This window comes from Notolabrus celidotus, chromosome 11, assembly GCF_009762535.1.
Source record: "Notolabrus celidotus isolate fNotCel1 chromosome 11, fNotCel1.pri, whole genome shotgun sequence".
NCBI classification, from domain to species: domain Eukaryota; kingdom Metazoa; phylum Chordata; class Actinopteri; order Labriformes; family Labridae; genus Notolabrus; species Notolabrus celidotus.
Genome location: NC_048282.1, coordinates 14,414,257 through 14,426,459, shown reverse-complemented (window position 1 = coordinate 14,426,459; position 12,203 = coordinate 14,414,257). Strand labels below are relative to the sequence as shown.

The 12,203-nt window shown below is 37.6% G+C and overlaps 1 protein-coding gene and 1 long non-coding RNA gene across 2 annotated transcripts; both read right to left on the bottom strand.

Moving 5' to 3' along the window:
• Window positions 1-3,588: 3,588 nt before the first annotated feature.
• LOC117821262 lies at window positions 3,589-4,475 on the bottom strand. Its single transcript, XR_004632931.1, has 3 exons — window positions 4,391-4,475; window positions 4,040-4,171; window positions 3,589-3,953 (listed from the first exon to the last, which is right to left on the bottom strand). It is a non-coding gene; the product is annotated as an uncharacterized LOC117821262 (long non-coding RNA).
• Window positions 4,476-9,069: 4,594 nt separating this feature from the next.
• Window positions 9,070-10,957, bottom strand: LOC117822163 (multimerin-2-like). The gene is made up of 5 exons (XM_034696834.1): window positions 10,708-10,957; window positions 10,435-10,548; window positions 10,010-10,093; window positions 9,739-9,870; window positions 9,070-9,652 (listed from the first exon to the last, which is right to left on the bottom strand). Exons 1-5 carry the CDS (start codon window positions 10,955-10,957, stop codon window positions 9,369-9,371), a joined length of 864 nt encoding a protein of 287 aa, XP_034552725.1. The 3' UTR covers window positions 9,070-9,368.
• Window positions 10,958-12,203: the final 1,246 nt, after the last annotated feature.

Here is a 12,203-nt window from a genome sequence, read left to right as displayed (position 1 = left end):
TAGAAGCATTCAAATGAATCAAGTTTTAAATACAGGTGTGTTTATTAGGGCCTGAGCACTGTAGGTGCGAGGACCTAATGATATCTGCTAGAAAACATTTCTAGTTGTTGCATGAGGGTCAGGCCTGGTGAAAAATTTGATATTTTGTGGGTGTAAAATGTAGGCGGGGCAAATTGGTAAAGTGGCGGCCCCTGGCATCAGTTTCGGGACCACCTTTTTGGGACACTTCCACCCAGAAAGATGAGCTATGTGACACATATATAGCTACCTACAAAATAGTCTATTAATGTCTTCGGGAAATGTGGACAGGAAGTGAAATATTTTGGAAAAAGTGGCAAAAATCTGCCCCTTTTGGGCCATTTCCAGGGGGTTGTTTGAGTGAGATCCTGTCCAAGGGGCCTTATCCAATCAGATTAAAATCGCTGTTACAGCTTGAAGACACATAAACGATAAATAGTTAACAAAGAAGAAATACATTTCGTTAATGGGCATGGCTCTGGTGAGCCCTCAGAGTAAGGTGTTTTGCCATGTGACAGGGAGAACTTTATATCTTAGCCATGCATGCTCTAATTGGTTCCATATGCACCTTGCATAATGAGGGTCCAGGACTGAACACACTCATATGCAGTCAGTCATAGCAACCCCCCGCAGCACTTGCCATACTGCTACTCTCGGAGCAATATCTCTAAAATTGTTGAACATATTTGCATCATTTGGTCTCAAAATTTCCTTGAGATGTGGGTCTTGATGTTTGACAAAAAAAAACACGCTTTCATCAGAGGGTGTGGTCAGTACAGTGCGGCAAATTTTGATGTTGACATCTAGACTCTCCATAAATTTTCAAAGTGTTCTAGCGCGGCCATACATTAACATTTCGACACAAAATGATGGGTGCTTATGAAGAGACCCAGCCTGAACACATCCATCTTTGAAAATATTTAAGAATCAACAGTACCACCAATTGGCAACAGGAAGTTACTGCTTCAACAAAACCACTCTCAAATCCTACAAAGTTTGTTGAATTGGTCCCCAAAAGGTTTATGCTACATCCCACGACTTAGCCCCAGCTCCCCATGAAGGGCTTAAGCCCATGCCAAATGCTCTTGCCACAGAGATTTTTTGAATGCCAGCAAACAGGAAATAGTATTTTGAAGGACTCAAAATACTCACAGAGTCACCAAACCCTCTACACAGAATCCTGGTGGAGCAATGACGTGTTTTATGTTGGTTTGGTTGGTAGGCGTGACCAGAAAGTGAACTTAGCTCCTCCCCTTTATTTTCAAAAAATATTCTAAAATTCAGCGCCTGGCAGTCTGTTTAACCTAGAAAGAGGTGCTGTGGTAGGCTTATCCATCACGCCTGGACCTAAAATATGGTCTCTTGGACCCATATCGTGAAACCAACAGGAAGTCGGCCATTTTGAATTTTTTGTAAAAACAGGCACATTTTTAGCCAATTCCAGGGGTTCTTCTGGGATTTATTCTTCCACATGGGATAATCCAATCCCACTCATCTTTATTTTACAGATAGAAGAGACCTGAACGAACAATGATCTTTAAATTTCTGGTTTATTAAGTCAAAGGGCGTGGCCACAAAAGCTTGTCAAAGTTTCACATGCGAGAAATTTGGATTTTAATCAATTGTCCCGGTAAACATTTTGTTTCAGTTTTTCGACAGGGTTAACTCAATCCACAACTACTTTCTGGTACAGCCAGAAGAAACTTTTCGGAAAGGTATGGTCTTTGGCACGTGTACAAAATTCGATGGGCATGGCTGTAGCGACAGACCAAATTTCACATATGAAAACCAGGGATTTTTTCTGCCTCTTTCTGGGTTAAAACCTTGATCCATTTTTCTTACAAGGTAAATCCAATCAAGAAATGTTCCATGGCTTGTGTAGAGTACACAATGGGTGAGGTTATGGATGCCCATCACAGTTTGATGTCACACTATTATACAGGAAGTTATTGCAACTCAAAGATTCAAAGGTCCAATTGCCTCACACTTTACATGTAAGATTACAATCCCTTCTTGAAAATATCTTTATGCCATTGCTTCATATTTGTCAGAGTCCCTCCAGCTTATAAGAGACTAGAAACGTTAGTTGACATGTTTTAGGAAGATTAAAAGGGATTTAAACTGGGTGCACCCAATTCAGCTGCATCACTGCATTCCCTCCTCATGTTTTTCACCTCCATCTTAACTTTATCCAGAGAGATGAATAAGGAGGTGAAAGTAAATGAAAGGTGGTACAGAAGGAAAAAAAAACATTTTGTTTTTCTTCTTTGTTTCATACGATACCATATCTGATGAAGGTGATGAGAGCATCAGCTGATCACTGATAGAAAGCTTTCAGTTAGCTTTAACAGCAGAATGTGGCAGCACAAATGTGCCCTGTAATTAATAAAACAAGTAGTCATGTAGCACTCCTCAAACCCTTCTTTGTTGGTGATCGGCCTCATGTGGAAATCAATTAACATGACAATAAACGGATCAAGTTGTTTTTGACAACAGAATCCAATCCCTCAAACTTTACTTTTTATGGAAAAAACGTATTTACACAATAAATAACTGATCAGGTAGTAAAATTATTGTATTATAATAATGATTAGACTGGAGACAATATGACTATTGTTTTTGTCAGGAGTGATAATTGGATATACTGTATATTCATTCTTTGACATTTTACTAAATATTTCATTCTTAACACGCATGTGAAAAACTATTTTATTCCCAGCTCATCACATACCAAATGTTTTTAAATCAACATAAGATTATGATGTGTTTCAAAGCACACTTCAGTGACTGTGTTTAGGCTGATCTTTACTCAGTTATGGAACTCTGGTGATGTTGGGAAGTTTTCTCATGTATCCTCGCTATGTGATCTTCTAATTCGCCTCCTCTGTTTGTGATCTTCTTTCCTCTGAGCAGAAGCTTGGGATGCTCTGTGACATAACAAACCAAAAGGTACTTCTGGTAAGGCCGAGGATCATAGTAAATTATTTTAAGAATTTTGGGATGCAGGTTAGTGTCGTTGTCCCTGGTGCTGAAGAGCTGCACAGTGACAGCTGTCCCTCAGAGTGAGAGATGAACATCATAAACAGCTGATAAGTGTCTTAAAGACACCAGAACAGCAGCAAACTCTACGACTGCTCAGCACTCTGACTTTTGCCACACCCTGACTTGCAAGAAGTTGTGAGGCCCGTTAAATGCTGCTTGTGGCTTTAATTTAATATTATTTTCGCTACAGTATTGGTGATGGTTCATCATAACAATTATTTGAGCAAATCTAAAACACAATTTGACAGATAGTTAGGTTTGTAAATTATTTATAAATTCTTTATTTAAATGTTAGAGAACACAGTAATAAAACACTCTCTGAAATATCCAAACACAATTGCTATTGTAAAGCTTTATCATCCAGCATTATATTCCAGATAAATACTGCATATAAGACTTTTCTTTGAGAGTATAAAATGGGCACTTTTTATGACAATTACTTAAACATACATGACTTTCTCAGAGGCAATCATTAAGTCATCATTAGTGTAATATTTATGTTAATCTGCTGCGTTTTAAACAGCTTAGTGTAAAACAAAAAGAAAATGTACTTTTGCCATGTGTACATTTGAATGAAGCAAATTAAAAACAACAATAGACATTCCCATCTTACATGGTGAAAAGCAGATGACCACTGAAAGTGCTATAGTGATTTCCATCATCATAAATCCATGCATTCCTCCAAAGATGCAGGCACACAATATCTCCGACCTCTAGAAGCAGAGTTACACCTTTAGCAGAGCTCCCATACCCAGAAGTCTGATGCTCATATGCAACCAAAATATGTCCTCCATTTTTCACCAACGCAGCAACTGAAGGATGTGAAGGATGTCCATTTGCACCTATGTAGAACTCAAAGTGGTATGCTCCTCTCACTGGTGCAATGAAGAAACCTGTGTGACATATTTTGACAGTGGATGTCAATGAAGAACTTCACACAAACAAAAAGTCTGATTATTCTGTTGATCATTTGAAGTACCTGTGTTTGGGCTGTAAGCATTTCCAATGTTTGTGACCACGTGCCCGAACACCAAAGGAGTGTGTGTGTTAAATGGTCCAACATGCCCTGAGCCTGAAGCCAACAGAGAGGCTGAGAAAGCCACCTGTTTGACTGAGAGAGAGAGAGGGAGAGAGAGAGAGAGAGAGAGAGAGAGAGAGAGAGAGAGAGAGAGAGAGAGAGAGAGAGAGAGAGAGAGAGAGAGAGAGAATATGTTATTGTTTCAGCTTACTGTGGATGCTACAATGTGGTCAGCATTTTTATATTCTTGCTATTCAATGATGAATAATGCTTTTTGATTGATCAAACTGATGTTTAAGTCTCGTGTCTCACCTTCACCATCTCTCCTCAGAGCCTCCACATGGCTTTCTGTGACATTTGACCTGGCCTTCACGGTGATCAGCTCTGCTGCTTGTGCTTTAAAAGAAGTGGTTCATAATCACTGTCTGAATTGATTGTGCTTAGGCCATTGTAAATCTAACAATTCTGATTGATACAATTATTATTCATATGATTTCAGCTGCAAATGGTTCAAAATTGATTGTTTTATGGTTACCAGTTCTTCTGCTTGTGCTGGAAAAAGAAGTGGCATCATGACATGTTGGATAGTTAAAATGAGCTCATCATCACTGTCTGAATTGGGTATGCTGTGGCCATAGAAAATGTATCTAATGGAATAGAATTCCTGTTTATATTTTACTTTCAAGTGTATTCTATTATATAATGGGTCATTTCATTCACACATTATCAAAGGCTTAAAATACCTTGAAGTTGTTGCTGTAGCTTATCCAGTTCAGTCTTCTGTTTATCCAGTTCAGTCTTCTGTTTGTCCAGTTCAGTCTTCTGTTTGTCCAGTTCAGTCTTCTGTTTGTCCAGCTCAGTCTTCTGTTTGTCCAGTTCAGTCTTCTGTAAGTCCAGTTCCCTCAGTTTAGCTGCCTGTGCTTTAACAGAGAAATAAATCCTTTTATATAAGTTATTATTCTACCATTTTAAAGTTGTTCCATATAACTAAGATTCTCTGTAATGTATAAAAGTAAAGAATTAACTGTATGGCTGAATGTCTCTGGTGTAGCATGACTCCACTGTACCTTCACTCTCTCTCTGTAAGTGCCTCGTCTCCACCCTCTGTTCAGCCAGGGATGCGCTCATCTCTCTCAGCACAGCATGGAGGTCCTGGGTGAAGGTCTGTTGGCGGTCCAAAGCATTTTGTTGTTCACTTCTCTGGGGCTCAGCTTGTTTTCCAAGAGGTATAACTTCATTGTCAGAGTCCGTTTGAAGCTGAGCCGTGGACAGAGAGCAGATCAGCAGCAACAGCAGGAAACACATCCTCATCTTCATTCTCAAAGTCAATGCAGTTCTTCTATGGAGCTCCTCTGTCAATCCCAGCCTTAAATAGTGTCTTATTCTGATCAATCATTACCAGAAATTATCAACAGAGACACATAAATAGAAGTTTACAACAGTGTTCATGTCATTGAACCAACAATGAAAAAACAGACACTTTAATCTTATCCTTCATTGCTCGGACAAAGAAATACTTTATCAACTCTGGGATAATCAATTAACCAAAGTTCAAGAGGTGCATTCAAATACATGTTTTTATTTATGTTGTATGTTGAGAAAATCTAAGAGTGTGGCTTTTTGAGTTGAACATTTTTTTTTAAATAATGACAATGTGGATTAACAGATTTCAAATCAACATTAAATCCTCCACATGGCTGATAACACTGGCAGATTCTATCAACATAGCACTAGAGGGATTCAGCTGTCATCCTCAGTGAACTATAGGAGTGTGGACATTGATTTCATGTCAATAATGAAAAGAGAAATTATTGAGAAGTGTTTCATAAAAAGATCATCCCTGCTTATTCACAGCTTAATGAGAACATCAGATAAAGTGACCTCTGTTAGCCTGTTAACAGGCTGAGATAAGGCAGCATTTAACACAAACCCAAGATAGAGAAGGAATAATAAAGATGTGTTTCTCTTTGCTTCCTCAATAAATTCAGATCAGTAATCACATTAAAGATAAGGAAGGAGCAGTCACGTGCAGTGTGATCTTCTCTTGTCTTACTGACCCAAATATGAGTGATCAACCATGAAACCATAATCTGATACTTATTTCAGATTGACTGTGATGACTGAGCTTGTTATTTCATCAGAACTGAAATTTAACATTTTAAAGGTCAGAAATCCAGCTATGTTAAAAATAATGATGATTGCACATTTCAAAGAAGTTATGTTGGTTATAAGCTCCATACTGTTTTTAGAGCTTTCACATGATAAACATTCTACATAAAACATTCTTGTATTTGTTTTGAGTTGTTCTGCTTTATCGTTTAAGTGGTGAAACTTTTACTCACATGAAACTTTCTTGGCTTTATAACTTAAAACCTGTCAAAATTGTATAATATCGTACAGTATTTAATAACTTTGTAACATTTATAATGTAAATTGTATGTAATTTATAGTGTTGATATAAGGGGTAAAAATGATCATTAAAACAGTTGGAGTCAAGATGTTCTAAAATTAACATTAGTATAACTTAACATTAACATTATTAACATCACTGTTAGAACAGTGATAATAATGGTGAGACTGGTGTTAATAGTTTCAGCAGTTGGAGTCTGGCAGGTCCACAACAGCAGGCCGTCTACAGCAATCTACAAGACAGGGGAGCTCAGGTACTCCCAGACAGATCTATGTGTAATAACTTTATGATGACTTTGAATGTGAACTAGTTCATTTAATCTGTGTGAGCTGAACTTTTAGCTAGCCTATTATTAGTGTGAACTCTCATAACATTGCTGTGCAGAGTTCTGTGAATCATCTCACCTGGCATCTCCCCTCTCAAAGTGGTTACAGGGATTCAAAAGTACAATATATTTAGAAGTTGTAAATCATGTTGTGGTGGTCATGTTTGCTTTTGGAGGTCATAAAAAGGGATCACTGTAAATTGTTATCTGTTTCTTAATGGGTCAAAACATCCTACATAAAATCCCACAAGCACAGATTCAACAAAACTACCGATGAATCCATACACACTGGTATCACACTACAACCAGACTTTGTCTCTAGACTAGTATTGGACCAAATGATACATAGATGCATGATTTCAACAAGCACGGACTGTTAAGGGTAAAAAGCTGATTTGTGTTATCCCTCTAATTTACTATAGATCAAAGCATCATCCTCTAATGGAACCAACTGATGTAGACATGTTAAATAAGATCAGTGTGAATTTTAACAGTCAAGCTTTATTGTGTACTTTCTCAAACTGTTATTGTTTAATATGTCATACTGATGTTCTCCACTAAGAGGATACAAATGAACATCAGTGTCAAAGTGTATCCGGGCAATAAACGTATCTAAAACAATCAATAAAGTAAAAATAAATGTTAAATATTACACATATTCTGCATCATGATTGCTCTCTAAATAATGATTGATGTAATATCCCTCTTCTGACTTACAACGCCCTTAATGGTCGGGCACCATCACATCTCAAAGAGCTCATAGTACCCTGTTGCTCCTCAAGAACATTCCTCGCAAAGATGCAGTCCAGCTCGTTGTACCTAAAGTCTCTAAAAGTAGTATTGGAGGTAGATCCTTCAGTTATCAGGACCCTCTCCTTTGGAATCATCTACCAGTCAGGATCCAGGAGGCACACACTCTCTCTACTTTTAAGAGCAGGCTTAAAGCTTTCCTTTTTGATAAAGATTAGAGTTAGGGCTGGCTCAGGCTTGGACCAGCTTGTAGTTTTGTTGCTAAAGAAATAACTTCAGGAGGAACTGACACACTGAGCTGTGTCTGCTTGTCACTAACTTTAAATCTTCATGTCCCATTAATATTACTAATGATAGATCCTTCTTGGAGTTCCTGAGCTCCCTTGTCTCGTAGGTTCCTCTGGATCGTTGCTGTAGAGGGTCGACTGTTGTGGATCTGTCAGACTCAAACTGCTACAAATATTAACATCAGTCTCTCCATCATCATCACTTTATAATGCATGTGTTAATTAAGAAAAGTCTTTCTGAACTGGTCATGTGAATGTAGCTCTTCATGAGTAAATGATATATTTTTGACAAAATGTTGAATGAACAACCGTCTAAGATTTGAGATGTTTTGCATTGTGGTGCTCTGAAAACAAAAGTACAGAGACCAGTTTGTTGCTGTCACATTTATTCAAAAGCAAACTTCAATTAAAGAATAAGAACTCTTGTATTTTGACAGCCTCATATTGTTTCGGTCTCACCCGTCTTTGGTCTAGATCTTGACTCCATCTCGGTCCCTAAATGTCTTGGTTTGTCATGGTCTCAGTTAATGTGGTCTTGACTACATATCTATGGGGAAACTACAAGGTAAACAGCACACTATCATAAAGGATGTATTAGTACCTCTAAGTTGGAATGTTGCTTTTAATCCTTCAATCATTTCACCACAATTCAAAGTGCACTTTTAAATCATTTCCCAATCATGTGCACTCCAGATATTGTAAGTGTGATGTTTTGGGGTTGATATTTTTTTTCAACTATAATGTGGATTAAAAACAGTCATATAAACTTTGTTCATTATTGTACATGGTCCCTTTCTAAATAAATCAAATTAAATAAATATGTATATATTGTGACCTCTCTCAGGTATCTGTGGCTTAAATAAACCCTGACTTAATACAGATGCAAGTTCGACTAACACAGCCATACAAAGGTACCCACTGTAGGTAGCAGCAGTGATTTGTCCTGTTTATGTGATCTTCATCACAGCCTCATGTCTCTTAACTTTAACTTTCAAATGAGTGTCCGTAACAACTTCATTTTAAATATGAATGTGATCAAACAGGCAGTAAGAAAAATAATAAAAACATTCAAATTAATCAAGTTTGAAATACAGGTGTTTATTTAATATTATTTTCACTACAGTATTAGTGCTGGTTCATATAACAATTCTTTTAGAAAATATAAAAAAGAGAAGTTGAACGAAACTTGGACAGAATTAACCAAATAGGATTGCTGTTGTAAAGCTTCATTATCCACCTATACATACTAGATAAATACTGCATACAAGACTTTACTTTGAAGGTATATAATATGCACTCTGACTATTACTCATGACAATAACTTTAAGATATTATTGCATTTCTCCCTGAAGCAATCATTAAGTCATAATAAGTGCATTATTTTGTTTGTGTGCTGCTCTGTTAAAAAGCTTCATGTAAAGAAAAATGTAATGATACTTTAATAAAAATGTACTGACACACTATTGCTGTGTGTGCATGTGAATAAAGCAACAGAAAGTATGAATGAACATTCCCATCTCACGTGGTGAAAAGCAGATGACCACTGAAAGTACTAAGGTGATTTTCATTGTCAAATATCCTTGTATTTTGCCAAAGACGCAGAAACACAACATCTCCAACCTCTAGAAGCAGAGTTGCACCGTTAGCAGAGCTCCCATAATGGGAAGTCTGATGCTCCCATGCAATAAAGATGTGTCCTCCATTCTTCACCAACACAGCACCTGAAGCAAGTGAAGGATGTCCACCTGCACCTATGTAGAACTCAAAGTGGTATGCTCCTCTCACTGGTGCAATGAAGAAACCTGTGTGACATATTTTGACAGTGGATGTCAATGAAGAACTTCACACAAACAAAAAGTCTGATTATTCTGTTGATCATTTGAAGTACCTGTGTTTGGGCTGTAAGCATTTCCAATGTTTGTGACCACGTGCCTGAATACCAAAGGAGTGTGTGTGTTAAATGGTCCAACATACCCTGAGCCTGAAGCCAACAGAGAAGCTGAGAAAGCCACCTGTTTGACTGAGAGAGAGAGAGAATATGTTATTGTTTCAACTTACTGTGGATGCTACAATGTGGTCAGCATTTTTATATTCTTGCTATTCAATGATGAATAATGCTTTTTCATTGATCAAACTGATGTTTAAGTCTCGTGTCTCACCTTCATCATCTCTCCTCAGAGCCTCCACATGGCTTTCTGTGACATTTGACCTGGCCTTCATGGTGATCAGCTCTGCTGCTTGTGCTTTAAAAGAAGTGGTTCATTATCACTGTCTGAATTGATTGTGCTTAGGCCATAGTAAATCTAACAATTCTGATTAATACAATTATTATTCATATTATTTCAGCTGCAAATGGTTCAAAATTGATTGTTTTATGGTTACCAGTTCTTCTGCTTGTGCTGGAAAAAGAAGTGGCATCATGACATGTTGGATAGTTAAAATGAGCTCATCATCACTGTCTGAATTGGGTATGCTGTGGCCATAGAAAATGTATCTACTGGAATAGAATTCCTGTTTATATTTTACTATCGAGTGTATTCTTTAATATGATGGGTCTTTTCATTTACAAATTATCAAAAAATACCTTGAAGTTGTTGCTGTTGCTTATCCAGTTCAGTCTTCTGTTTGTCCAGTTCAGTCTTCTGTTTGTCCAGCTCAGTCTTCAGTAACTCCAGTTCCCTCAGTTTAGCTGCCTGTGCTTTAATAGAGAAATAAATCCTTTTATATAAGTTCTTATTTTACTATTATTTTAAAGTTGCACATTTAACTGAGATAGAAAAGATTCTGTGTTAAGTAAAACGAGTAAAGAATCCACTGTATGGCTGAATGTCTCTGGTGTAGCATGACTCCACTGTACCTTCACTCTCTCTCTGTAAGTGCCTCGTCTCCACCCTCTGTTCAGCCAGAGATGTGCTCATCTCTCTCAGCACAGCATGGAGGTCTTGGGTACAGGTCTGTTGGCGGTCCAAAGCATTTTGTTGTTCACTTCTCTGGGGCTCAGCTTGTTTTCCAAGAGGAATAACTTCATTGTCAGAGTCCGTTTGAAGCTGTGCCGTGGACAGAGAGCAGATCAGCAGCAATAGCAGGAAACACATCCTCATCTTCATTCTCAAATTCTATGCAGTTCTTCTATGTAGCTCATCTGACAATCCCAGCCTTAAATAGTGTCTTATCTGATCAATCATTACCAGAAATTATCAACAGAGACACATAAATAGACGTTTACAACAGTGTTCATGTCATTGAACCAACAATGAAAAAACAGACACTTTAATCTTATCCTTCATTGCTCGGACAAAGAAATACTTTTATCAACTCTGGGATAATCAGTTCACCAAAGTTCAAGAGGTGCATTCAAATACATGTTTTTATTTATGTTGTATGTTGAGAAAATATAAGAGTGTGTTTTTTTGTGTTGAACATTTTTTTTTAAATAACGACAATGTGGATTAACAGATTTCAAATCAACATTAAATCCTCCACATGGCTGATAACACTGGCAGATTCTATCAACATAGCACTAGAGGGATTCAACTGTCATCCTCAGTGAACTATAGGAGTGTGGACATTGATTTCATGTCAATAATGAAAAGAGAAATTATTGAGAAGTGTTTCATAAAAAGATCATCCCTGCTTATTCACAGATTAATGAGAACATCAGATAAAGTGACCTCTGTTAGCCTGTTAACAGGCTGAGATAAGGCAGCATTTAACACAAACCCACTTTGAATGTGAACTAGTTCATTTAATCTGTGTGAGCTGAACTTTGAGCTAGCCTATTATTAGTGTGAACTCTCATAACATTGCTGCATAGAGTTCTGTGAATCATCTCACCTGGCACCTCCCCTCTCAAAGTGGTTACAGGGATTCAAAAATACAAAATCTTCAGAAGTTGTAAATCTTGTCGTGGTGGTCACGTTTGCGTTTGAAGGTCATAAAAAGGGATCATTGTTAAGTGTAATCTGTTTCTTAACGGGTCAAAACCTCTTATAAGAAATCCCACAAGCAGAGATTCAACAAAAGTGCAGATGCATCCATAAACACTGGTATCACACTACAAACAGACTTTGTCTCTAAGTATAGTATTGGACCAAATGATACATCGATGATTTTAACAAGCACAGACTGTTAAGGATAAAAAGCTGATTTATGTTACCCCTCCAATTTACTATAGATTAAAGCATCATCCTCTAATGCATATGTGTCAAACTCAAGGCCCGCGGGCCAAATCCGAACCGCGGTGGCATTATCTTTGGCCCGCGAGATGATATCAAATTATTTATAGAGCTGGCCCGACGGTATTTTGCACGCACCACTAAAACTACAAGTCCCACAATGCACTGCATGTCAATC

Coding starts and splice junctions, on each gene's coding strand:
- LOC117822163 (XM_034696834.1), bottom strand. CDS start 10,957: ATGAAGATGAGGATGTGTTTCCTGCTATTGCTGCTGATCTGCTCTCTG. Junction 10,094..10,434: donor GCAACAGCAACAACTTCAAG/GTATTTTTTGAT, acceptor CTTCTTTTAAAG/CACAAGCAGCAGAGCTGATC. Junction 9,871..10,009: donor TCTGAGGAGAGATGATGAAG/GTGAGACACGAG, acceptor TCTCTCTCTCAG/TCAAACAGGTGGCTTTCTCA.